At 42.6% G+C, this 27,892-nt stretch overlaps 2 protein-coding genes across 7 annotated transcripts in view; one reads left to right on the top strand and one right to left on the bottom strand.

Annotated features, from left to right (window-relative positions):
- Positions 1 to 27,892, bottom strand: part of ubxn4 (UBX domain protein 4) — a 133,972-nt gene that overhangs the window by 69,316 nt on the left and 36,764 nt on the right. For all 6 annotated transcript variants that reach the window (XM_036138760.1, XM_036138758.1, XM_036138761.1 and 3 more), the window contains exon 7: positions 1,289 to 1,343. In XM_036138760.1, the coding sequence (XP_035994653.1) occupies positions 1,289 to 1,343 (55 nt within the window). The remainder of the gene's footprint in view (positions 1 to 1,288; positions 1,344 to 27,892) is intronic.
- On the top strand, positions 23,476 to 25,903 carry LOC118563650 (zinc finger BED domain-containing protein 1-like). The gene is made up of 2 exons (XM_036138754.1): positions 23,476 to 24,154; positions 24,549 to 25,903. Exons 1-2 carry the CDS (start codon positions 23,531 to 23,533, stop codon positions 25,452 to 25,454), a joined length of 1,530 nt encoding a protein of 509 aa, XP_035994647.1. The 5' UTR covers positions 23,476 to 23,530; the 3' UTR covers positions 25,455 to 25,903.

Raw genomic sequence — 27,892 nt, 5'->3', positions numbered from 1 at the left:
AGATCCAGTGTAAAGTTTCCACAGGCAGTGTGGGTTTGTGGTGCCATGTCATCTGCTGGTGTTGGTTCACTGTGTTTCTGAGATCCAAGGTCAACGCAGCTGTCTAGCAGGAAGTTTCAATTTCATGCTCCTTGCTGCTGACCAATTTTATGGAGATGCAGATTTCATTTTCCAATGGAACATGGCACCTGCACACAGTGCCAAAGCTACCAGTACCTGGTTTAATGTCCTGTTCTTAACTGGGAGTATGGTGAAGAGGAACATGGCATACGTCAGACCTAACAATGCAGAAGAGCTGAAGGCACTATCAGAGCAACCTGGGCTCTCATAACACCAGAGCAGAGCCACAGACTGATGGGCTCCAAGCCACGGCGCATTGCTGCAGTAATCCAGAGAAAAGGAGCCCCAACTAAGTATTGACTGCTGTACATGCTCATACTTTTCAGTTGGTCAATATTTCTGGAAATCCTTTTTTAATATTGGTCTTAGGTAATGTTATTTTATGAAATACCGAATTTGCACCTTTGCACAGAGTTTTTTTTATTAGTTGTCAGTTAAAATCATTAAAATTTAAAGAAATAAATATTTGAAATAAATTAGTCTTTGTGTACTTTTTGAATGGAATGACTGAAAAAAACTTTTTCATGATATTCTAATTATATGACCAGCACCTGTAGATGATCATAACTAAGCAATAACTAAAGTGCAAATTAAGCGGGGAGCGGAGGAGGGGTGTCCTGATCCCCACTTTGGGGACCCCTGCACTAGACGGTAGAAAATCGACAACACCAATCGTTTATCCATTCAGCTGGCCTGGTGAGTTTCTCATAGATTTTATCAGATTTATTTCTTTTTTAACAAACACATCACGGGTCGGAGGTGGCCTGCAGGCTGATTAGTTGCATAGCCGTGGTGTATACTTATAGCAATAAATAATGCATTCTGTTATCCAAGGCACATATGTTAGCATGAGGAAGCAGGTGAGCACACCACATTTGCTAGCCATACATCATGGAAGACTACTCTAAACTACATTGAAAACTTGAACAAAAATCATCCAACTTAAAACAGAACCAGAAGCAAATTCAGTTTCTCCAGAGTAAGGGAGGATAAAGAAAACTGGTACACAGCACTTTGACAATCACAATATCATTTGTATTTTCAATATCAGATTACTTGGTAATCATTCTAAAATAATTCAAAGGTTTTTAGGAGTATGCCATATTTAACTTTCCTGGATCCTGAGACATTTAGGGAAAACAATGTTGAGTTAGTTTTATCTCCTTACTTCCTTTTGCTCTTTCTTCTTTTGCTCGTGTCTCTCTTCCAGTTTCTTGGTCAATCTGTACAGAATAAAAAAAAGTTAAATACCTTACAATTAGAATGATGCTTACAAGTGAAAGATTGTTTTCTTCTCCAGCCTGTAAGCATGGTTGAATTTAAGTTTAAGTTCACTGGTAGATCAATGTGTGGAACCAAAACATAATAGTTCAATTGACTGGTGTTTACAGGAAATTATCACACATGCTATTACAACACACTTATTATTTAGGCAATTAGATGCTTATATCATTTATATTTATTAAGTAGATTAGGTTTGATCGATATGACTTCATATTTTGAACAAGTCTTTTAGAAAGTGTTGGCTTTAAAAATTACTTTAATCAAGAATACATACTTAGGGTTTAAATACCAGTTTAGCCTTAGTACCTTTGTAACCGATTTCATTCAGAACTTCATTTGTAGGACAGGGGTTTCTATATGTAAATAAATATAGTTTTGTGAGCTTGATATATTAAAGAATTATTTCTGTTCTTTGACAATGTATCTTGGGAAAAACTGGTTAGTTCTGTATTCCTTATTTTGCTTATATTTGCTGTATTCTGAGTTTGCAATGTTATTTTGCTTCACACACTGCTGAGATGCTGGGAACGGTTATTGTTTTGGAAACATGTTTTAGAAACGGGACAAACAGATCAGCTGAGAGAGAGAACTCTCACTCTCACTCCCATCTGATACTTTGTTTATGGGTATAAAAAGGAGGGAACCGCCCTCAGTCAATGAAGTCTACAGTGGGTCGGAGTGGACGCCCGGCCACATGGATTGTCCTCTTACTGGACTGACCGGCTTCCCAGTTCTGTGCCAGGGTAAGGGATGGAACATTACGCTTGTCTGAAAGCAATGTTGCTTTAAGTGCTTGCTACTTTGCGTGTGCGAAGTGCTTGCTTGTTTGTTTGCTGTATTCTGTGGGGATAATGAAGGACATAGTTATCCTAGCAGGAATAGTGTTTGTTAATGCTTGCTACTTTGCTATATTCTGTGGGGATAATGAAGGACATAGTTGTCCTAGCAGAAATAGTGTTCAAGAAGTGCTTGCTTTTTTGTGTTACTGTATTCTGTGGGGAATAATAAATATGGGCACTATTATCCTAACAGAAACAGTGTTGGTTTGTTTATTTGTGCGTTGCTGATCTCTATATTTCTATATCTGCAATATAGAAATATGGAGGTGAAGATAGTCCCGAGGTGGGAACAGCTTCTTTTTAAGGAGATAGCGCTGTGTTTGCGCGATAGTGGAAGAAGACCGGAACCGTGGGGTGCTCCGCTACAGGCAACAGGACCCAAAGACTTATTGGCAGTGTTGCAGAAAATTGAAGTGCAAAAAAAATTAAATAAAAAAAAGGGTTCCGGTGGCCGGATTGCAGTGGATCTGTGCAACTGCGTGGATACAACTGTATGAAGCCGGCCAACAATCAAAGACTCAGCAGATAAAAAGACAAGCAGGAAATGATAGAGCTGCAAGCTGCTGAGTCGCTGTGTCAAAAGCATCTGGAAAGTTAAAGAAAAAAAAAGTCAGTTAATTTGTAGCTGGACTGGGGTCTGGGTGGGATCCCGAAGGCTGGGAAAAAGTTCTGTTGGAAAAAAGTGTTGCAGACTCTGCGCACAAGCTGTCTGTCTATGTTGTCTTTTTCATTGTGTGTGAATGAGTAAAGTAGTGTGCTTGAATCCGCGGAGTGTGTGTGTGTGTGTGTAAATGGGACTTTGTGTGTAAATCCGTGCGTGTAGAAATGCGTATTAGGGAGCTGAGAATTGCTCTGGAGCGTAAGAGACTTACGGTGGAAAGTTACTGGAGTTTTGAGTTAGCTCTCGAGAAACAAGTAAAAGTGTTCAGCATGGAGGGAGCATTTAATCAGGATATTCATAAAAACCATTAGGATTGTGTAGCATGGATATCAGTGGGAGGACAGATTGAAGTTTTTATGTCCCCCCCCCCCCCCCCCCCCCCCCCCCCACCCCCGTGCAGGAGTATGGAGGACCAAGTCTTCCATATTTAAAAAGAAATACAGAAATAAATAAATGCTCAATAAATAAATAAGCATACAATTAATTTCCACCAAAATACAATAAACAAATAAATGTAGGTAGAAATGTAATTATACAGTGAGACAAAAATGTATATATCTCTTTTAATCAGCTTCTTTATTTATTCGCCTTTGTAATAATTACCTTATTTATTTGTTGTCCGTTACAATCTTCAACTTTATTTATTAACTACTTATCTTTTTAAGTATTTATTTATGTGCATGTTATAATATTTTTGTCTGTTTTATTCTTCCTTTGTATTTTACTTACCTTATATATTTCTGTGATGCCATTTATTTCTGCCTGTGCTTTTTACATTTCTTCCTGTCCTTTTTACATTTCTGTATGCATTTCTGCCTCATTATGCAAATGAGGAGGGGCTGTGTCTTAAGGGCTCAACTTCTGCCCATTGGTTGGTTAGCATTTTACTGCATCGGTTAAATCTACATGGCTTTTCCCCACACTAAAGCATTGTTTAGTAATGTCAAACTCAGCAGGCAGACGTTCAGTGTCCGACCTCTTACGGGAAGCTGCTAATAGACTGGAAGAATTAGAACGCTGTACATTTGAGATCTGAAATGATTTTCTGTGGTTTCAGATTCGGCTTCTCCAGCTATTGAAGAAAGGTCCCAATTTTTGTCTTTAAAAATATCTTTAATATCTGGAACAACCCTGACATCCTACAAAATAATAATATGATAAACTTTACATACTGGAAGAATAAAGGTATTGAATATCTGGAACATTTACTTGATGGAACCGAGTTCATAAATTTTTCCAAACTAAATATGCAATATGGCATTAGTAAAAATAAATTTTTGGAATATGAACAACTTAAATCTATAATTAGAAAAAAATTTAAGCATATTAAAGGTGGTTTACAAATTCCAAGTAATATATTAGAGTTCCTAGATTTAAACCCCCCCAAACTACTAAATCATACAGGACACTGACTAAAATAGATGATTCAATATCTCTTCCTATTATGAAATGGGAAGAGGATCTATCAGTCAGCTTTGAACAAGACTTCTGGGCTCAGATATGTCTAAGAACTTTCAAATTGACTAGAAACACCAACTTACAACTAATACAATACAAAATCCTTCACAGAGTACACTACACAGGACAAAGATTATTCAAGATGGGTCTGGCACAATCTAATATCTGTCCACACTGCATAGGCAATCATCCTGATAATTATATTCATGCGTTATGGTTATGCACACCAGTCCAGAGATTCTGGACACAGATATGTAAGGACTTATCAAAGTGCTTGAGCTGTAAAATTACACCTTCCCCATCAGTTTGCTTGCTTGGTAATTTTGAGGAAAGCCCTCTGGGGAATAAAATAGTTTACATGGTTTTCACTGCACTATGTATCGCAAAGAAAACTATCCTCATGAATTGGAAAAGTAAGGAGAATCTCAGTATCAATCAGTATAGAGATCTTTTGTTGGATCATATTAATCTTGAGACAGCATCTGCATCCACATCTGTTCGATCTCTTTGGGCTCTCCAAAAAAAGGTAAAAAACAAAGCAACTGGACTTGTTTTCCGTAGTTGAAGACGTTTCGCTTCCTCTCCCGGAAGCTTTCTCAATTCAAAAAGTCTGGAGTAATGATGAGTAACAAGCTTTATACCATACCAAACAAAGGCCTGTAATGGCTTAGATAACATGCAAATTCAACCGAAACAGGACCACCCCTTAGTAATGGGCGGTTGTAAAAACCATTAAGCCAGCGGAATGGACCGAAACTGGTCCACTCCTCTGTAACGAGGAGTCGTTAGAGTGTTATTGGCTTGTCTTAAAGGAACAATGTTTTAATCACCTGAATGAGGGTGAGAGTTAAGTTGACGATTGGCTGGAATTAATCCTATAGCTGTGTTGTAAGTTTTTGAGAGTTGGAACCTAAGGCCTCCTCCTCTGTTTAAGGTTGGTCTTTCTCTCTTGACGTAGATGGCTTCCTTCACACCCCTTTCAAACCATCTGTCTTCTTTGTCCAAAATGTGAACATTTTGGTCCTCAAAAGAGTGTCCTTTGTCCTTTAGGTGTAAGTGGACAGCAGAGTCTTGACCTGAGGAGGTAGCTCTCCTGTGTTGAGCCATGCGTCTGTGGAGAGGTTGTTTGGTTTCTCCAATATAAAGATCAGAACATTCCTCACTGCACTGAACTGCATACACCACTCCGCTCATCTTAGGTTTGGGGGTTTTGTCCTTGGGATGCACCAGCCTCTGTCTGAGGGTCCTGTTTGGTTTGAAATGTACTGGGATTTTATGTTTGGAGAAAATCCTCTTGAGTTTTTCAGAGACTCCAGCAACATATGGGATGACGATGTTTTTGCGTTTATTCTTCCCACCATTATGTTCTGCAGCGGGTCTTTTGGATTTTCTTGCTGATTTGACAAAAGCCCAGTTAGGGTACCCACAGGTTTGGAGGGCATCTCTGATGTGTTTCTGTTCCTTGTGCTTCCCTTCTGTTTTAGTCGGGACATGCTCGGCCCGGTTTTGTAAGGTTCTGATGACGGAAAGTTTGTGCTCCAGTGGGTGGTGTGAGTCAAAAAGAAGATATTGGTCTGTGTGGGTGGGTTTCCTATACACTTCAATGTTGAGGTTTCCATCTCCTTCCAAATTCACCAAACAGTCGAGGAAAGGTAGCTTGTTGTCATTGGCATCCTCTCGAGTAAACTTGATGTTGTTGTCCACCGAGTTGATGTGTCTTGTGAACGCTTCCACTTCTTTTAGCTGGATTTTGACAAAGGTGTCATCCACATATCTAAACCAGTGGCTTGGTGGTGTTCCTCTGAAGGTTCCCAAAGCTCTCTTTTCCATTTCTTCCATGTAAAGATTGGCTACAATAGGTGACACTGGAGATCCCATGGCACAGCCATGCTTCTGTCTGTAAAATTGATCGCTGAACTTGAAATAAGTAGTAGAAAGACAAAGGTCCAGTAGGGTACAGATCTGGTCCGGAGTGAAATTAGTTCTGTTAATAAGGTCACTATCTTGTTGAAGACGTTTCCTGACTGTTTCTACTGCCTCTGATGTAGGTATGCAAGTGAAAAGTGAAGTGACATCGAAAGACACCAGAGTTTCCCCTGGTGCCATCTTTAAATGTTTGGGCTCCTTTGATTAGCACTATCACTTAGTGGAATGGGGGGCGGTGGGTTGCTTCCTGCAGGGCGCAGTGGTTGGGTGGAGGGGTTCCTGGGACTCTGGGGGCACTTGGAGTGGGGTGCTTGGTGGGTCTGACTCCAGGGTCTGTTGCCCCCATCTGGGAGGAGCTTGGGAGGCCTACGGGTGGCCCACAGCACCGCTTGCGGCGCTCTTGGGGAGCTACGCGGTGACGGATGTGGGTTACTGACCTGGTAGCTGTGCTGTCGCTGGGTGGGTCCTGGGTGGGTCTGGGGGCCCTGGGGCGCGCCGCCCTCAGGCGGGGGCCCCGGCGGGGCCTCGGGGGTTCCGGTTCCGGGGGGTGTGCCGCTTGGGGTCTGGGCCGGCGTGCGTCCGGGTGTCCGCCCCTGCACGGGGCCTCTGGTGCGCTGGGGGGCCTCTGGGCCTGTTGAGCTGGTAGGGGGGCATGGTCATTAACATCTCAGGGCAGATGCTCTTCCCCTTCTTTGGGTTGGCATTCTGCTAGTGGGGGGAGGGGAGGGAGGGGGAGTAGTGACTTACCCAGCCTGGATGTCTAGTGTCGAATGTATGGTGAGATGTTTGAATGTTAGTGTTGGGGAGGAGTTAAATCTACGGGTGGTGTGGGGGGGGGGGGGGGGTTTGGTGGACGTTCTGGTGGGCTTGTGTCCGGCCCCCTGTCCCGGTCCTGGTCCGTGTAGTCTCCCGGTGCGGGTTTCACCTGGGGGGTAGGGTTTGGGATGGCTCGTGCGGGCTGGCTGGCCAGGGTCCCCCATCTTATTAACTTATTTTTTAATTTATTTATTTATATATTATTATTATTATAAATTTTTTTGGGGGGGTTAAATACAGTAGGCATGGGGGTGGGCTGGGGGAGGTAGAGGTGTTGGTCCTGGTGGGTGGTTGGCTGGCGGGCCATGCGGCCTCTCCCCGGCCCCCGGGCTATGGTGGTGCCGCTGGAGGGGCCCCTTTCTCCGGTAGAGCTTTCGGGGAGCGGGGGTGCCTATTGGAGTCAGTAGGGGAGCTGGCTCCCTGGGTTGGCTCCCCAGTCCTTTGCTCCCCATCCCCGGACTCCTCCCTCTGCCTGCTCCATCACGCCGCCACACATGTAGGTCCTTGGGGAGAGGGCGTTACTGGAGGTTGCCACCTTTTGGTGACGTCCCTCTCCCCAATTTTATCATGCATTTTAGACACTTTCACTCCCAACATTTTCACAACGCACATTCATGTAGGCCACGATATGGGGGGGGTGGGGGGAAGACGTCTGGGGGGGGGCTTATGTTGTGTGAGCCTCGCCCCGGGCGGCTCCCTTCACCCCCTCTCGCATTTAGACATTGAGGGTTCTGGGTAGTTGCTTGGAAGGGGGGCGCTGGCACCAGCTTCCTTCCGGAGGGTGGGTGGGCTGTGCTGTGCACCCCCTTCGGTGCTCCCAGTTTTAAACACACCTGAGATCAACATGCAACAACACAACATCTGAGCGGGCGTAGGGAGGATCGGGGGTCTTTTGCACACCCCCGATCTCCGATCGCGGCACGGAGTCTGGGGCCTGGAGGAGGTGAGGGCCACTGGGTCCGGGGTCTTGGCGGGGGGCTACTGCGGCTAGCCAGCGGCTTACCGGGTCTGGGGCTGACGCCTCTGCTCTCCCCAGGAAGGGATGGGGGGCAGGGGTGGCTAGGGTAAGGTCGGGGTGGGAGGGGGTTTATTACGTATATAGTGGGTGAGGGGGGGCTCTGGTCGGCTGGCCCGTACGGGTCGTGTCGGCCCCCCCTCTTTGGGGGGCCTGGTCCGGGGGGCGTCTGGTCCGGGGGAGGGGCCGGGGGTCGGGCACAGGCAGTCGTATTGTTGAATTGTGGTGACCCCCCCCCCACTTGGGATTTTTGGATGTGAATGCTATGTGGGAATGTGTGTACAGCGTCCCTTTTTTTTGTGTCTGTGTGTGGCGAGTGGGGCACAAGGGAGGGATGGTGTGAATGAGGTTTTTTTTTTTTTCTTCCCAGGTTCGGGTCCGGTCCGCTCCCTCTCCCAAGATCATCTCAAGTCTCCGATAGGTGCGGAGCCCATCCCCCCACGTCCTGCCCTCCTCCGCTGCGTTGGCGGACACCTTGGCCCTCTGCCGCGTTGGCGGTCCTCGGGTTTGGGGCGGGTTCCCGGGTGGGCACTGGCCCATTCCCGGCGGTGACTGCCGCGGGGGCGGGGCGCCCCAGGGGCCTCTGGCCCCCAGGGCCCATGGCCAGGACCACTTCAGCGCGGCCGGCTGCCGGCAGAGCCCACGGGCTCGTCCCCGTGGCTCTTGGGGGCGTCAGCATTGCGGTGGCTGGGGGATTTCCTTGGGGTCGTCTCTCCTTTTTCCTCGGGGGGGGGGGGGTTTGCAGATTTCCTGTGAAGGCCCCTCTCGGGCGCGCTGCTTTGGGGGCCCCTTTGGGAGTCCGGGGTTACGGGTCCCCTGACTCCTGCCTCTGTGCTCGGGGAAGGTGGGTCTTTGGTTCTCCACAATCACTATCAAGCTATTTCCTTCTGGATAATTTTCACCTAAACTAGTGCACTCTCACAAACTCCCACAGGTGCTGGGTCCCAGGTATTAAATGTTCACTTATTTACAGAAAGGCTATAATTTATTTATTTACTTTTTTTTACTTTCTTTTTTAGGTATCACATTACACATGTCAGCTTAAATAATAATACATATGATTTAGCAATGGTATGAAGGTGTTACACGATTGTATCTGTTGCTTTATGTCTGTTGGTTGTGCTGTTCTTTTTGTGTCTCTTTCCAGGTGATGGAGCAGACAGAGGACGTTTTATCATTCTCTTCCTTTTATCTCTTTTTTCTTTCACCTCTTATTTCTCTTTTTTTTCTCTTCTTGTTTTTCTTTTACTATCCTACTTTCCCATTGTAGTGTCCATATAATTTAAAATTCTCCCTGCAGGAATCACAATAAAGCTATTTACACGCACAAATCAAGCGGAGCATTATGGCGAAAGCTGTTTGCTCCACTTGTGAAAGTAAAATCTGTCGAGATTTATTTGGCATTAAGATATCAATTTTTATTGCCACATTGCTAGACAGGACACTGGGGGAAAAAAAAAATAAAAAATATCTTTAAAAATTGAAAATAGCTTAAAATTGAATGAAACAAGTGTGCCTTGCAGATTTTATCTATTGGCATCAATTTATATTAGTTTGTCTTGCAATTGGCGGGTTGCCGGTTCGATCCCCCGCACTGACTGTCTCTGTCGTTGTGTCCTTGGGCAAGACACTTCACCCGCATTGCCTGCTGGCGGTGGTCAGAGGGCCCGGTGGCGCCGGTGCATGGCAGCCTCGCTTCTGTCAGTGTGCCCCAGGGCAGCTGTAGCTACTTACATAGCTCACCACCGTCAGGGTGTGAATGTGTGTGTGAATGGGTGAATGACTGACTGTAGTGTAAAGCGCTTTGGAGGTCGTTAATACTAGTTAAAGCGCTATACAAGTACAAGCAATTTACCATTTACCAAGAGTGCTTGGTTCAAAGATTCTTTTGACGGTCCTTAACTGCACCACCGCGTGTGGAACGAGAGAGCAGCTGTGAGATGCTGGCCAAAATCGGAGTCCCTCAACCGGATCAACAGTGGGCTAGATCCCGCTGACTCCGGAGCTTGAACGTCCAATATCCAACTTCAAACCAACTTCACCGCGGTTGATCCAGCTCCTGGATTTTACCCTCATGCGCTACACGCGAGGGATAAACAGTGGGGAAAATGCATAAATAAAGACTGTAAAGGGCTCCTTTAGAGGGAAGAGAAGGAATAATCGATCTGACTCTCCTATTTGATTTTAAATGGGACATTTTGGTACGAGTGGAAGGACATTTAACGTAGTGATTCACGTTTTGAAGGCTGGCCGCTGATAAAAGCCCCTGGCTCTGAGGGAAGGGAGGAGAGAGGAACAGACACAGCGCACGTAGTTTAAAAAATGCAGGATAAATAAGAACGATACTTATAAACAGACTAATTGGTGTTTTAGAATGCATCTGGTTAGCAGAACTGTTTTCTGATCCAGCGTGCAGCCATGACTGGTTCTGAATGAAGGCTTTATCTGGGAGCCGCTCAAAAAAAATCATGACTCTGATCGCTCTTTCTGCTGCTCTGTTACCTGCAGCAGAAATAAGATGTGAAAGAAGCTGAACCAGCTCCGCAAAAGGTGGGTCTAGACTGAGCTCTGGATGGACAGAACTGTGAACGGATCATCCGCAGCCCAGATGGGCTTCGTCATTGTTATATTTTTTTATTTATTTGGCACAAAAATTTACTTGCCATGTGGCAGCTAGCCCTCTAAAATTCACTCGCCAAACGGGAAATTTACTCGCATTTGGCGTCTGGCGAGTGTTAATTTTGGACCCTGCGTACAACGTTCTAATTCTTCCAGTCTATTAGCAGCTTCCCGTAAGAGGTCAGACACTCAATGTCTGCCTGCTGAGTTTGACATTACTAAACAATGCTTTAGTGCGGGGAAAAGCCATGTAGATTTGACCGATGCAGTAAAATGCCAACCATCGGGCAGAAGTTGAGCCCTTAAGACACAGCCCCTCCTCATTTGCATAATGAGGCAGAAATGCATACAGAAATGTAAAAAGGACAGGCAGAAATGTAAAAAGGGCAGGCAGAAATAAATAGCATCACAGAAATATATAGGGAAAAAAATAGAAAGGAAGAATAAAACATAAAATATTATAACATGCACATAAATAAATACTTAAAAAAATAAGTAATTCATAAAGTTGAAGATTATAACGGACAATAAATAAGGTAATTATTACAAAGGCGAATAAATAAAGAAGCTAATCAAAAGAGATATATACATTTTTGTCTGACTGTATTATTTAATTTCTACCTACATTTATTTGTTTATTGTATTTTTGGTGGCAATTAACTGTATGCTTATTTATTTATTGAACATTTATTTCTGTATTTATTTTTAAATATGGAAGACTTGGTCCTCCATACAGGAGAGCGTTCTGCATGCAAACAACAGCTGGTCAAGGCAGTTATATTGAAATAAAAAGAAACGGTTATTATGGTGAGATTTTGTTAAAATGTTTAGCAAAACAGTATATTAAGTGCAGGAGACAGGTTAGAAGTTAGAAAAAGTTGCTGGATTTTTGGCAGAGAATTAGACATTTGTTTGAAACATAAAAAATAAAAAAAAGAATATAACTGCTCTAAAGCATTATCGATCAGCCATGGTTACTGTGATGCTGGGAGCTCCAGATGCCCCGACGAAAATTATTAGAACTCGAATTATGGAGCTGCGGAATCTGTGAAAATAGGGCGACCGAGAGGAACGCAGACCACAATCTCAACAAACTTAGGTTCGTGGGCCGCGAACAGACCAGGAGAAATGACAAGGGTTCGTCATGTTTTATGTTGTGGAAGGCACCGATAAATGCTGGGGTGCCTGCAGCAAAGAGATTAGTAGGTTATCTGCTCCTGAGTTGAAACAAAGATGTCAAAAGAAAGGCATAAAGCTCAACTGTGCAGGATTTAGTGCTGGGCTGAATCCATTAAATTCTTTGGCCCAGATGTTGCGAGAGGCGATTCATCCAACACGAGTTGTTTTGTTTTTTTGCTAGTTTTGTTAAAAAAAAAATAGATAACCTTTTTCCGAGGTTGTTTAAAAGGTTTTGGAAAATTCAGAACAAAGAAGTTTGAAAAAAAAATTGAAAAGACATTAAGGAGAAAGTGCAGCAACACCAGTACAGGGGTGTTGATTTGAAAATATAGATAACATTAAAACAGCCATCTAGCAATGTGAATCATGTCAACATCAGAAAAGGACAGGAACGACAGGTGGAATGGATTTATCACATTCCATATTACCCGCAAGGTGCTGGGCTGATTGTGAGAATGAATGGACTGTAGAAAGAATCCTTGAAAAAGAAAATGTGTCTGATAATCATGGCTTGACAGATTGGAAGCCTAAATGGATGCAAGCAGTGGCCCAATTGAATAATAGACCAATTGCTCCAGGTGCAGTCTTACTGTCTCTGCATTTGACAAACTGAGAAACCACTCAGGATTATGTGTGTGTATAAGAGAGTAAAAATAAATGAACAAAAAAACTAATTTTATCTGAATGGAAAATGTATTAATGTATATGTAAATGCTTAATACAGGAGTTAAAAATATTTCAGCATGAAATTTACCTACATTTATTTACACATTTGTTTATACATCATGTAAACATCAGGGCATTAAGATTTGCGATTTAGCTCATTATTGGCTAGATTTTATCATTTTATGGCACAAGGATGTGGTCATTCCAATTCTGAAGTGCCTGAAAAAGTGCCTGAAAAAGAAAATTTTATTTGGGAAGAAGCACACCAAAGAGCATTAGATTTGGCTAAGAAAGCCATACAACAAGCTGTGTCATTGGGAAAGATGATGGGGCTCCAAAAGGGGATGATGGGCCTGTGGAGTTGCAGGTCTCAGCTGTTAATGACAATACAAGCTGGAGTGATTGATGGGGATTATCAAGGAGAAAATCCCTGGTAATTGAGAAAGGAGAAAAACTAGCACAACTGCTAGTGAAACCCTGTGAAATGACAAGAGGTTCAAGGGGTGGCTGCCCCCACTGACATCACTGTAAGAGGAACAGGGGGGTTTGGCTCAACAGATAAACCAGGAGCCAAAGTTTGGGTGAGACAAGAAAATGGCCCACCTAGACCAGCTGAAATCATTTCACAAGGCAGTGACGCAACAGTGTCAGTATTTTACTCAGGGGAGGAAAAAAAATGGATAAATGTTATGTATGTAAGAGAAAACTAATTATTATAGCAGTACTAATTTTGATTTCAGATCCATGTTTCCGTGGGATCTGCTGAATGGACGACCCGAGGAACAGCGCAATGGCGGACGTCCCAAACCGTGGGAGGCACCACAGGGCTGGTGCAGGATTTGGTGCCATCATCCTCCGTGTCCTCGCTGCCATGGTCCTGCTGGCACACCTTTGTTGAGCAGAAGCACCAGGCCAGATCCTGAGAGAAGTAGTTCAGCCGTATCAACCGTGATGGGGAGACAGCATGCGCAACAGAATCCAGGATGACTACACATGCTCTTGGTGGCGTGTAAGAAGCATACCAGTAGTCTTCAAGGGATGTACCGTAAAGTGGTTTCAAGGAGAGGTTTGTGCCAATATGAATCATCTACATAAAGAGCGTGTAAGAAGACACACACTCAAATTGCACCTGCTGCACACACTTGTCAACAAATGGCACAATCGACGATAAAGTTCACTGAAAAGTTTTTTGTTGTTATTTTCTCCCCTCCTCTGCCAACACGCACTAGGACGAAACGTGCATGGTGGGACACTTTGCTTGGTGGAACAGGTACTGTGTTAAGTGTTTCCAACACTTTTGACAATAAAGTAACAAGAACTATGTTAATTAACACTGGACAGCATGCATCAAGAGCTGTTTATCAGATTGGATTGTGGATGCCTACGGTTCTAACATCACAGGAAGAAACTGCAAAGATCTTACTTAAAGAACTGAACTGGCAAATAAAGATGTGGAACACGACAGCAGAAGTGTTAACAAACATTTCTGTAGCTTTGAACTGGACTGTATGTAACGTACAAATGATGCACGCTCATATACAACAACAATGGTGTAAGCGTGTGGTTATTATCGGAAATTTCCACGAATGGAGACAACTATGGAACATTAGTAGTAATAGTTGGTTACAACTAGAACCACAGAAGACCTATTGTAATGCTACTATGTGTGAAGGACATTGGATACAATATGATGTTCTTTTTCAGTGCTTAGGACCAACCTAACACAATTTACCTGAGCTGCACCAGGACTCTTCTCACAATTTAAGAAATTCCCCAAGAATAATAGAGGGTTAAAGCACTACCCTGGTCAATTTCTTCTTTACTGAAGATTTCATCAAAACCAAGGCTTGACACATTTGAAAGATCAGAAATGTATTCATATTCGGATTTTATTGCACAGAAAGGTGAAGGTCTCTCTAGACCTCTAGACCCTGCATTGTCTGAGCCCAGCTGCAAGACCAGGAATCTGCTGCATATATCCCATCTCCTGCGTTTGTTGTGACCCATGAGTCAAACTCCAGAAGTCTGTTGATGACACAGTCATCGGCCTCATCCAGGACGGTGATGAGTCGGCCTATAGACGGGAGGTTTATAAGCTGGCTCTCTGGTGCAGCCAGAAACACCTGGAGCTTAACACGGCCAAAACTGTGGAGATGATCGTGGAAACCTTCAGGTTTCCAGGATCCACAATATAGGAACTAAAGTCGGAGCCCAAAACGTTCACCATTATCAAGAAGGCCCAGCAGAGGATGCACTTCCTGTGCCAGCTAAGGAAGTTCAACCTGCCCAAGGAGCTGCTGAGCCACTTCTACACATCCAGTCTATCCTCTGCTCAGCCATCACGGTCTAGTTTGAATCTACCACCAAAAAGAACAGGGTCAGACCGCAACGGACAGTCAGGGCTGCAGAGAATGTTATCGGTACCAACGAGCCCTCCATTCAGGACCTTTCCAAAGTCCATAAACAGACCAGAAAGATCGCTGCAGATCAGGGTTTCTGCTACATGTAATGGAGTGTGGCGTACCGCTACGGCCAAATAAAAAAAAGCCACACCTTCAGAAAGAAGTTGTTGTTTTTTTTAAATATGGTAAAACAATGTAAAGCATATTAGATAGATTTATTCCATATTATGTATAGCCTATATTTGCAGACTTATACTAACCATAATCCGTGTTTAATGTTAAAATGTGTTTTATTTTGAAAAAACAACTGAATTTTATTTTGAAAAAAAACAAAAAGAAAACACAGCCTGCTCCTTCTTGTCTGGCTGCAAAGATGCTAGTGGCTCCTGCATGAAGTGCCAAAGAGGCCAGGAAGCTGGAACGATAAGGGGAAACTGCACAGGACTGAATCAGAGTATGCATGACCGAATTAAAGTATTTTGGGGTTTTTTGCCTCAACAAATTAAAATTTCTTCTTCAGTATTTCATGGTTGATCCACTGTAGCATTACCACCCTCTTCAGACCAAACCTTGTGCCTACATTTCAAATTCTATTAGGGATCACAGAGCCTTTGTATAAGTAATTTTTTAAAAATTCTTCTGGAATAATAAGAAATGTTTTTGTTTAATGGAACTTTGTTGGAATGTAAGATAACTATTACAACGATGAAGCAGGGCATTGCAGTCAGCAGTAGACTACAGGTATGCTGGTGGTTCCTATCAGAATCAGACATACTTTAATAATCCCAGAGGGAAATTACTTTTGTTACACGCTCCAGATATACAAAAATGTATATATATATATATATATATATATATATATATATATATATATATATATATATATATATATATATATATATATATATATATATATATATACACACACACAAAATTCCACACCAAGTAATATAAATATATACATATATAAGAATAAGGCAGGGGCATGCTTGGGTGGCGCAGTGGTTAGCGCGCATGACCAATGTATGGAGGCCTTAGTCCTCGACACAGCCGGCCGTGCCAGTGACCATCCTTTGCCACATGTTTCTCCACCAGATGAATTCTGAAGTGTATGGGGATGTATTTTCTGCTCAGAATCAGTCAAATACAGCTAGGTTGATTGGGTGGTGCTTCACAATACAAATGGACAATGATCCAAAACATACTGCAAAAGCAAGAGTTTTTTAAAGAAAAGAAGTGAAATATTCTGCAATGGTAAAGTCAATGACTAGACCTCAACCCAATCGAGAATGCATTTAATTTGCTCAAGACAAAACGTAGGAAGAAAGACCCATAAACAAGCATCAACTGAAGTCGGCTGCAGTAAAGACCTGGCAAAGCATCACAAAGGAGGAAACCCAGTGTTTGGTGATGTCTGTGGGTTACAGACTTTAGGCAGCCATCGCCTGCAAAGGATTCTCAACAAAATACAAAGTAACATTTTACTTAGGGTGATGTTTATTTGTCCAATTACATCTGAGCCCCTGAAATGAGCAGCGCTTGTATAAAAATAGCTACAGTTCCTACATGTTTAATCATATATTTTTGTTCAACCCCTTGAATTAAACCTTAAAGTCTGCACTTCAATTATATTGTAGTTGTTTCATTTCAAATCCAATGTGGTGGCATGCAGAGCCCAAGTCATGAAGATTGTGTCACTGGGCCTAACTGTATCTCTGTAGTTGTGCTTCTATAGGCTTAGGCTGATGGAGGGCATCAAGATCTGCCGTTCTCACTCTGCTGAGTTCTCCTACTGTTCTCCAATTGGCTATCAGGCTCCTCTCCGGTGGAACCAACTCTCAGTTTTGGTCCGTGAGGCAGCCACCCTGTCTACTTTTTTTTTTTTTTTTAGATTATTTTTATTAATTATACAGCTGAAAAACCACAAGCATAAAGTAGAACTCAAAAACGTGGACAGCATATAAACAAGCGTGTGCACAGGCATGAGCACACAAACCAAGACAGGACATGGATACTTAAAAATTGTACAGGTTGACAATCATTGTCCACAGCCAAAACCACAAGGGACCACGAGGCCGCCAGGCCGGGGGCACCGCCACACACACAACAGAACCAGCTCCCGTTCGACTTTCAGTCTCGGGGGAGGGCATCCACCCTGTCTACTTTTAAGACTAATCTTAAAACTTTTCTTTTTGACAAAGCTTATAGTTAGAGTGGCTCATGTTACCCTGAGCTATCTCTGTAGTTATGCTGCTTTAGGCTTAGGCTGCTGGAGGACGTCAGGGTCTATTTTTCTCACTCTACTGAGTTCTCCTACTGTTCCCCTATTTTGCATTGTTTGTTGTTATTTAAACTTCTTACTTTTTGTTTTCTGTGATTTTTTTCTTCATAGTAGGTACACCTGATCTGGCGTTCTGTTAGCTGTGACATCATCCAGGGGGGCCAGATCATCCCCAATTACCATCTAACAGACAGGATTCCTGGATCAATGTGTGCTTCTGTGCTTTTTGTGTCTTTGCTCTGTCTTCTCTAACCCCCAGTTGGACAAGGCAGATGACCATTCACACCGAGCCTGTTTCTGCTAGAGGTTGTTCTCCCTGTTAAAGAGGAGTTTTCCTCTCTACTGTTTCACACATGCTCAGTATGAGGATTGCTGCAAAGCCATCAACATAGCAGACAACTCTCCCTGTGGCTCTGCAGTGAATGCTGCTTGTCAAGACTTGATGCAATCTACTGGGTTTCCTTAGCCAGGAAACTTTTTGACCAATTTGTATGATTTGACTGAATTTGACTTTGTAATGTGCCTTGAGATGACATTTGCTGTGAATTTGCCCTATTTAAATAAATTGAATTGAATGTGTTTTGAATTAGCGCTATATAAATAAAATTGAATTGAATGGGCTTGGTGCAAGCACCACTTCTTGGTTTGGTGTAAGGATGGTATGATGTTTCCAGTCTGTATGCGTTAGTGTCGTTGTTATGGCTGAGTCTATGAAGCTTACAAGGCGGCTTTTGGAGTTACCAATGTTTACCTTTACTGACGTTTACTGTTGACAACGCGCGTTATCTTGTGAGAGCATCAAGTACAACGCTGCAGAGTCAGCTTGGAAAGGGTTTCAAGTTTTACTGCAAAAATCTGCAATTTTGAAGGTAAGTACCCGACGTCAGCTTGCTAGCCTGAGCAAGCTGCTTAGTGACAAGACTGTCACTTTTTTTAGTCTCGAACCAAACTGCACTGTTACTAGAAACACTTTTTTTTTTTTACTTGTTTGTATTTCTGAGGTAAAAATGCATCTTATGAGATAACAGAAAGGGCTCACTGCTACAGATCTATGAAGAAAACAGATATGCCCCACCGGTAGGACTGGTTAAAATGAGACATTTGAAGTTCTATTGAAAATGTTCAAAAGTTAGTTCAACACAAGTTCTACCCTTTTTACTTTTGCTCTTTTAGCTTTTGATAGCCACCGGCCTTTTAGAACAAATTCAAATACTTTAGACAATACACCTTCCTTACTGGTTATGACAATGTGTTTGGCTTATATAATTCAATGTATAGCTCATGATCCTTATGTCTTTGGTTTTATTTTTACTGTGAATGCAGTAGGCATTCACAGTTCTTGAGATCCTGTTTCTCTTTATTCTTTATTCTTCTTCTTAGTGTTTATTCTTCCTAATGCGTTTTTACTGTTTAAAGTTTGATTCGCTTCTCCTCCTACAATTTTTCTCCGATTTCAACCATTCAACTTTTAAACTATTCAGCTTCTTCTGGAATGGATGGCTATGTCTTTTTGTACTTTTAACTCTTCAACTTTTTAAAATATTTAGCTTTTTCTGCAAATTTTCAGCTTTTTTTCTCCCATAGGAAATGAATGCAATTCACTAAAATTCCGCTCATTTCAGCTGCTTTTTGACAGCTTACTGCTTCAGCCTACTTTCAGCTAGAAACGCCATTCAACTTTTAAAATGTAGTGATATCTTTCAGCTATTATGGTCTATTTCAGCTTTTTCATATCTTTTACCATTTTCATATAGTACCTCCTTAAAATAATTTTGGCTTTTCAAGAAATTCAGCTATAACATGCATTGCTATGGTCGTCAAGGAGGCAGTTATAGAGTGCGCACTCTAGAAATTCAACAAATTCTTCTTCTCCAAACAACTTCTTCTCACTCGCTCAATTTTCAACCTATCCACATGAATTATACATCAAAACGTAGGAATTTTTGTCTGGATTCAGGAAATGTATCCGTCATTGGTGTAGCATATATAGATTTTTCACAAATCACCCCAGAGCGACACAAACCCGAAACCTCCCCCATTCATTTCCTATGGAGCGGTTTTGAAAAATGACGTCTGAAAATCCAAAACATCACACGTTTTCGCATCGTCGCTACTCCTAAACCGTTTGATGTACAGGCATGAGACTTTCACATATGAATGTCCCAACCCTTCTGGCACTCACAAAAAAGGAATTTTGTGGATAACTGTTACGGTTTTTCCGCAGGAACAATTTGTTCGGGAGTAGCGAATTTGCAAAATCCTGAAGACGCTTTGGACCTCCATCACCCCAAATGATCCACTTTTTTACATCGTCGCTGTGCCTACACCGATTTTTGTACAAACATAAAAATGAGCCACATAGTCCTCAAAATCCTGCTGATACTCACAGTGAAATAATTGTTTTGATATCTCTTATACTTTTTCAGCTAGAGCGATTTGTTCGGGACTGTTTTTAGAGGATTTTGCAAATTCCTTAAAAAACCCCTTTAGATCATAAATTTTTACGCCTTTATTAAACTTTTTCCAGCAAAAAACGATAGGTTTTTCTTCTTCCCCTATCCTTTACGAAATAAACGCAGAAAAAATTACGTCTCTACCATTTAGGGATCAGGAGATATGAAGCGTTGTTCGGGGCAAAGTTCTCCATTATAATCCAATGGGACTTATTGTGAGCAAAGTCTCTGCACTTCGGTAGACTGGCCGCTGCAGGTGTGTGAGTGAGTTTCCATGACGACGGAACTCTGAGGGCCAGAGGGAGAGGATCAATTGAGATAGAATAGCAACTTTCAACGCTCACCGCAGTTGCTGTGATTAATGTAGGAATCTGAAATTCGCAGTCACTTCCTCTTGACATTTTAAAATTTTCAAGTAACTTTCAGCTATGTGTCATTTTTCTATCCTATTTTGGATTTCACATGCTTTCCTATTGGGCCTTTGCTTCCAACAGGACCTGGCATGATGCCCAGACACGACCCAATTGGCCAATACAGCACCACTCACCTGTGGGAAATGGCGCTACTGACCATTTTGGTCAAATATTGAGTTCTGGGCCCAGATGTGGTGAGGCTGAGTTGCTAAAGGAGGCCAATCTGACCCATGAACTTTGGTGACGTTTGGCGACATTAAGTATTGGCACCCCTATTTGAGGCACTTCCCAGTACAGGATTTGGACCAAACTGACAGAGTACAATCACCCGGTGATCCTGAGCACAACCATGTTAGCGGCTAATGGTTAGCATGTTGCTAATTGGAAGTAGCTCTAGGAAGCTCGGACAAACTTCTGCTTTACAGAGTCTGTACCTCCTTTATACAGAATGCTCTACAATAAGTTCGTCACGTAAAGCATCTCCAAGTTAGGTGTCAAACATCCAATGCTTTTCAATGGGGGCGAAACCCCTTATACTCCCTAGAAATGCAGGCCCACATATGGCTACAGTATATTCAAGTTTGAAATTCTACTTCTGCTTTGTTAAACGTTTCAGTGTTTAGAATGAGTTAGGAAATGTTTGGTGCCTTTCCCTCAGTTTTTTCTTCTTCTAATCATTCAGCTATTGTTCTTTCATGTTCAAATTCTTCAACTCTTTCAAATTCTTCAACTTTTTCAACTTCAACTTTTTCAACTTCTTCAATGCTTTTCAGCAATTTTTTCTCTTCTTCAAAGATCTTCTGCATCTTTTGCTTAATCATTCAGCTATCTGCATTCACAGTGCTTTTCGCAGGAAATGCAAATTTTTCTAGTTCTTTATTATTATTCCTGTTTATTCTTCCAAATGCGTTTTTACTGTTTAAACTTTGCTTCGCTTCTCCTCCTACAATTTTTCTCCCATTTCAACCATTCAACTTTTAAACTATTCAGCTTCTTCTGGAATGGATGGCTATGTCTTTTTGTACTTTTAACTCTTCAACTTTTTAAAATATTCAGCTTTTTCTGCAAATTTTCAGCTTTTTTTCTCCCATAGGAAATTAATGTAATTCACTAAAATTCCGCTCATTTCAGCTGCTTTTTGACAGCTTACTGCTTCAGCCTACTTTCAGCTAGAAACACCATTCAACTTTTAAAATGTAGTGATATCTTTCAGCTATTATGGTATATTTCAGCTTTTTCATATCTTTTACCATTTTCATATAGTACCTCCTTAAAATAATTTTGGCTTTTCAAGAAATTCAGCAAATAACATGCGTTGCTATGGTCGTCAAGGAGGCTCTTTTAGAGTGCGCACTCTAGAAATTCAACAAATTCTTCTTCTCCGAACAACTTCTCATTCGCTCAATTTTCAACCTATCCACATAAATTATACATCAAAACGTAGGAATTTTTGTCTGGATTCAGGAAATGTAACCCTCATTGGTGTAGCATTTATAGATTTTTCGCAAATCACCTCAGAGCGACACAAACCCGAAACCTCCCCCATTCATTTCCTATGGAGCGGTTTTGTAAAATGACGTCTGAAAATCCAAAACATCACACGTTTTCGCATTGTCGCTACTCCTAAACCGTTGGATGTACAGGCATGAGACTTTCACATATGAATGTCCCAACCCTTCTGGCACTCACAAAAAAGGAATTTTGTGGATAACTGTTACGGTTTTTCCGCAGGAACAATTTGTTCGGGAGTAGCGAATGTGCAAAATCCTGAAAATGCTTTAGAGCTGCATTTTTCCACATGATCCACTTTTTTACATCGTCGCTGTGCCTACACCGATTTTTGTACAAACATAAAAATGAGCAACATAGTCCTCAAAAGCCTGCTGATACTCACAGTGAAAGAATTAATTTGAAATCTCTTATACTTTTTCAGCTAGAGCGATTTGTTCGGGACCGTTTTTAGAGGATTTTGGAAATTCCTTAAAAATCCCGTTTAGATCATAATTTTTTACGCCTTTATTAAACTTTTTCCAGCAAAAAACGATAGCTTTTCTTCTTCCCCTATCCGTTACGAACTAAACGCAGAAAATATTACGTCTCTACCATTTAGGGATCAGGAGATATGAAGCGTTGTTCGGGGCAAAGTTCTCCATTATAATCCAATGGGACTTATTGTGAGCAAAGTCTCTGCACTTCGGTAGACTGGCCGCTGCAGGTGTGTGATAGAGTTTCCATGACGACGGAACTCTGAGGGCCAGAGGGAGAAGCTCCATTAGGATACAATGGCAACTTTCGACGCCCGCTGCAGCGGCTGTGATTAATGTAGGAATCTGAAATTCGCACAGTCACTTCCTCTTAACATTTTAAAATTTTCAAGTGACTTTCAGCCATGTGTCACTTTTCTGTCCAATTTTGGATTTCACATGCTTTCCTATTGGGCCTTTGCTTCCAACAGGACCTGGCATGATGCCCAGACACGACCCAATTGGCCAATACAGCACCACCCACCTGTGGGAAATGGCGCTACACGCCATTTTGGTCAAATGTTGAGTTCTGGGCCCAGATGTGGTGAGGCTGAGTTGCAAAAGGAGGCCAATCTGACCCATGAACTTTGGTGACCTTTGGTGACTTTAAGTATTGGCACCCTGTTTTGAGGCACTTCCCAGTACAGGATTTGGACCAAACTGACAGAGTACAATCACCCGGTGATTAGGCCTGTCGCGATAATCAATAAATCAATTAATTGCACGATAAATAAAAATTATCCACGCCATTTCATTTATCGGCTATATCGTCTCTGCCTGTGTTTTTCTCTTTCTATTGACGACGCGAGATGAAAAGGCTTAACTCCGGTGCTACCCACTGACCCCTCCCTTCCTCATTTTTTTTAGGAAGGGGAAAAAATGAGGAGGGAGGAGGAGCGGACTATCGCATCAGGTAGTCAGCGCGGATCATTTTGTACTTCTGCAGCTTTAGAGCCCCGTGAGGAGTTAGCGAGGTAAAAAAAAAAAAAAAACACATCTTATGTTGGGGGAAAGCTCGAAATGGAACTAGTTTCAAAGCCGAACGCAACAGCCGCAGTGTGGGAGTATTTCGGATTCAAACCAAATGACCGAGGCGAACCGCTGAACCTACGCGAGCCAGTATGTCGCATTTGTCATAAAACAGTATCAGCTAAGAGCAGCAATACAACCAACCTACACATGCACCTAAAGCACAACCACCCAGCAAAGTTTCTCCAGCTGGGGACAAAAAATATAAGCGCTGGCCCGTCGGCGTCTTCAAGTTCGCGACAGTCCACCATCACTGAAGCAATTAATCGACAGGGAGCATACAAAAAGGACGGCGCAAAGTGGCGCGCGCTCACAGACAGCGTAGTTCATTTAATTGCTAAAGAGATGCTCCCATTTAATATTGTAGAAAAGCCGGCATTTCGAAAAATGTTGCAGACATTTGATAGACAGTATGAACTCCCCAGGAAAACATACATATCACAAACGGCAATTCCACAACTGTACAGCAGTATTAAAGAGGACATACTGAAGGAGATACAAGACATTTCATTTTTCTCTGCTACGTCGGATATGTGGTCAAGTTCAAATATGACCCCTTATATGAGCTTGACCATTCACTATATAGCTGCTGACTGGACTCTGCACTCTAAATGTTTAGAGACCAGATATGTCCCAGATAACCACACTGCTGACACCCTGGGAGAAAACCTGAAATCTGCTTTAGCAGACTGGGGACTGGATGAGGACAAACTGGTCTGCATTACAACAGACAACGGTGCTAACATTGTTGCTGCAATAAGAAATCTTGGCTGGCAGTGGCTCAACTGCTTTGGCCACAACCTCCACCTTGCTGTTTCCCATGGTCTAGACAGTGACAAAGAACGGACAGCACGTGCCATAGGACTCTGTAAAAGTCTGGTAAACACTTTCAACCTGAGCTTCCTTAAAAAGAGAGACCTGAGGAAGGCACAGAATGAAGCTAATCTCCCTCAGCACAATCTCATTCTGGTGAGTGATTGATTTTTTTTTTTTTTTTTTAAGTCATTTATTCATTCGTTTGTAACTCAAAATATTCAGACCCATGTGTATTTTTTTTTGTAGCATGTAGACCTGTAGAATCTGATCAAGAATGTTGTCTGGCAATAATTCTACATACAACACATTATTAAGGAGAATTAGTTGCATTTCTTTAAAGAAGTTGAAATACATTAACTAATAAAAAATAGTATTGTTCTAATATAGTAATAATATTTTTTGCTGGAGCCATTTTGGTGTTATTTCTACTTGTCAGCTCAAGCGGAGTAATATTTCATTAGTCACTGGTAAAGTTTGGTCCTAAATGAGTAACATAAAAATTATATATCTTTTTTTGTAATAAAAACATTTTCAATATATCCCACAGGATGTTGTCACACGATGGGGCACTAAACAGAAGATGATTGAAAGGGTGTTGGAGCAACTTCCAGCCATTAGACGAGTCCTGGTTCATGACAGAAAGCACAGCCATCTCAATCCAACCTGGCAGGATGTTTCGGTGTTGGAGTCCATCAACGCAGCTATGAAACCACTGGCTGACTTTACAGATGTCCTTTCAGGAGAAACATACGTCACAGTGTCCTCTGTTAAGCCTGTGCTAGAACTGATTAACGGCGACCTTCTCTCTTCAGGCCCTGATGACAGCACACTGACTGCCAGTATTAAAAATAACATATCCACGATACTGACTGGAAAATACAGCTCACCTGCCATCCAAGACCTCCTGACAAAAGCAACCATCTTGGATCCAAGGTACCGTGGCAGCATGGAGGAGGCTGGATCATTGGATGACGTCAAACATCAGCTGGTGCAAGAGCTACTGGACTTAAAAGAGCCAGAAGTAAGTGAAGAAGGTGTAAGTGGTGAGGCTTCTAGCCAAGCTGGTGGAGGAACCAAAGATGAACCTACAGCTGCCCCACTCACCAAGAAGAAGAGGCTAAGTGACCTTCTTCAAAACAGAAGAGCTGAACGCACAGTTCAGACACAGACTACATATCCAAAAAGAGAGCAGGCTGATGCTGAACTTACAAAGTTCCTTCAAGAAGATGCTATTGATGCCTCTTGTGATCCCTTGATGTGGTGGTGTGACAATCAAAAAAGATATCCTTTGATGGCAAACTTGGCCAAAAAATACATGTGTATTTGTGCAACAAGCACCAGTTCAGAGAGAATGTTTAGTACAGCTGGACACATTGCTACTCCTGAGAGATCCTGTCTTAAGCCACACAAACTTAACATGTTGGTATTTCTTGCTCGGAATCTGTCTGACTAAAGTAGCTACAGATCTGCTTAAAGATTTTTGAGGCATCTGGTCTTATTTAAGAATCTGCTTTTTGTTACTTTGCATTTTTTTAATAAAATGGCAGTTTTGCCTATCTTTTGATATACAGACTTCATTATCTGTACTCTTTTGGTTGAATGTAGTTTTTATTTCCACCATGGTTTTATCTTGTGTTTAGTTTGTATTCAAGTGTATTTTTAGTTAACAGAGACTGAGAGTCCATTTGATTTTTATTTCTCGTTTTATTTTGTTAACCAGTTCCAGTGTTAAGTGTTCTGTTGAAAATAAAGTGTGATTATCTTTGGCAGGAAATCGCATGCATTATTAAGTTAGGGTTATTTCCATTAAATCAGTGTAAAAAGGTCTTCAAACAATATTATCGTTTATCGCAATAATTTCTGAGACAATTAATCGTTCAGCAAAATTTGTTATCGTGACAGGCCTACCGGTGATACTGAACACAACCATGTTAGCGGCTAACGGTTAGCATGTTGCTAATCGGAAGTAGCTCTAGGAAGCTCGGACAAACTTCTGCTTTACAGAGTCTGTACCTCCTTTATACAGAATGCTCCAAGATAAGTTTGGGCCTCGTCACGTAAAGCATCTCCAAGTTAGGAGGTGTCAAACATCCAATGCTTTTCAATGGTGGCGAAACCCCTTATACTCCCTAGAAATGCAGGCCCACATATGGCTACAGTATATTCAAGTTTGAAATTCTACTTCTGCTTTGTTAAACGATTCAGTGTTTAGAATGAGTTAGGAAATGTTTGGTGCCTTTCCCTCAGTTTTTTCTTCTTCTAATAATTCAGCTATTGTTCTTTCATGTTCAAATTCTTCAACTCTTTCAAATTCTTCAACTTTTTCAACTTCTTCAACTTTTCAACTTCAATGCTTTTCAGCTATTTTTTCTCTTCTTCAAAGATCTTCTGCATCTTTTGCTCAATCATTCAGCTATCTGCATTCACAGTGCATTTTCGCAGGAAATGCAAATTTTTCTAGTTTGCTCTGTGTTCTTGTTTTGCAGTATTTATTCATTACTTTCAATAGTCCTTGCCATATTTCGTTAATTTTGGTCATTGGGGTTTGCCATCTTAGTCCATATTCACTGTTCCTATTTTTTAGGCCTCCTTATTTTCTTGTGCTCAACCAGTCCAAAACAAATGATAAGCCCAGTACAGCCCGAACAAGCCAAGATAAAGATGGCCAGAAAGAGGCTACGTCAGAACTACATGAGGATTCATCCCAGATCTCAACAGGACAAAGAGAGGACCAAAAACCTCCATCGTCATGAACACCGGTCCAGACTGCACCCACCTCGCCTTCTTCTCCACAAAGCCCAGAAATTCCTTTTCTGGAATTTTCTCACAACATGAACAAAGTATTTAAGATTGGCCTACAGTTGACATCCTCTCCACATAGCCATTCTGCTGTGACTAAAGCAGCATTTTCCAAAGGCCTCAGAGGCCCAGATCCTCCTCCTCTACGTATCACAGAACATTCTGGTGCTGAGGACTTCCAGATTACTTCGCTGTGATACAGATCGGGTCGCCGAGGCAAAAACTCGGGCGTGGGAAGAGTTCGGAGAGGCCATGGAGAAAGACTTCCGTACGGCTTCGAAGCCATTCTGGTCCACTATCCGGCGTCTCAGGAAGGGGAAGCAGTGCAGTACCAACACTGTTTACAGTGGGGGTGGTGTGCTGCTGACCTCGACTCGGGACGTTGTGTTTCGGTGGGCGGAATACTTCAAAGACCTCCTTAATCCCACCAACACGTCTTCTGTTGCGGAAGCAGAGCCTGAGGACTCTGGGTCGGGTTCTCCCATCTCTGGTGCTGAGGTTGCCGAGGTTGTTAAAAAGCTCCTCGGTGGCAAGGCCCCGGGGGTGGATGAGATTCGCCCGGAGTACCTTAAGGCTCTGGATGTTGTGGGGCTGTGTTGGTTAACGCGGCTCTGCAACATTGCGTGGACATCGGGGGCAGTTCCCCTGGATTGGCAGACTGGGGTGGTGGTTCCCCTATTTAAAAAGGGGGACCGGAGGATGTGTTCCAACTACAGAGGGATCACACTCTCAAGCCTCCCTGGTAAGGTCTATTCAGGGGTTCTGGATAGGAGGGTCCGTTGGATAGTCGAATCTCGGATTCAGGAAGAGCAGTGTGGTTTTCGTCCTGGCCGTGGAACACTGGACCAGCTCTATACCCTCAGCAGGATTCTGGAGGGGGCATGGGAGTTTGCCCAACCAGTCTACATGTGCTTTGTGGATCTGGAGAAGGCATTCGACCGTGTCCCCCGAGGGATCCAGTGGGGGGTACTCCAGGAGTATGGAGTACCGGGCCCTTTAATAAGGGCTGTCAGGTCTCTGTACGACCGGGATCAGAGTCTGGTACGCATTGCCAGCAGTAGGTCGGACTCGTTTCCGGTGAGAGTTGGACCC

This window comes from Fundulus heteroclitus, chromosome 7 (genome assembly GCF_011125445.2).
Source record: "Fundulus heteroclitus isolate FHET01 chromosome 7, MU-UCD_Fhet_4.1, whole genome shotgun sequence".
Taxonomy (NCBI): domain Eukaryota; kingdom Metazoa; phylum Chordata; class Actinopteri; order Cyprinodontiformes; family Fundulidae; genus Fundulus; species Fundulus heteroclitus.
The sequence above is the reverse complement of the archived record's forward strand: the minus strand, read 5'-3'. Positions and strand labels throughout refer to the sequence as shown.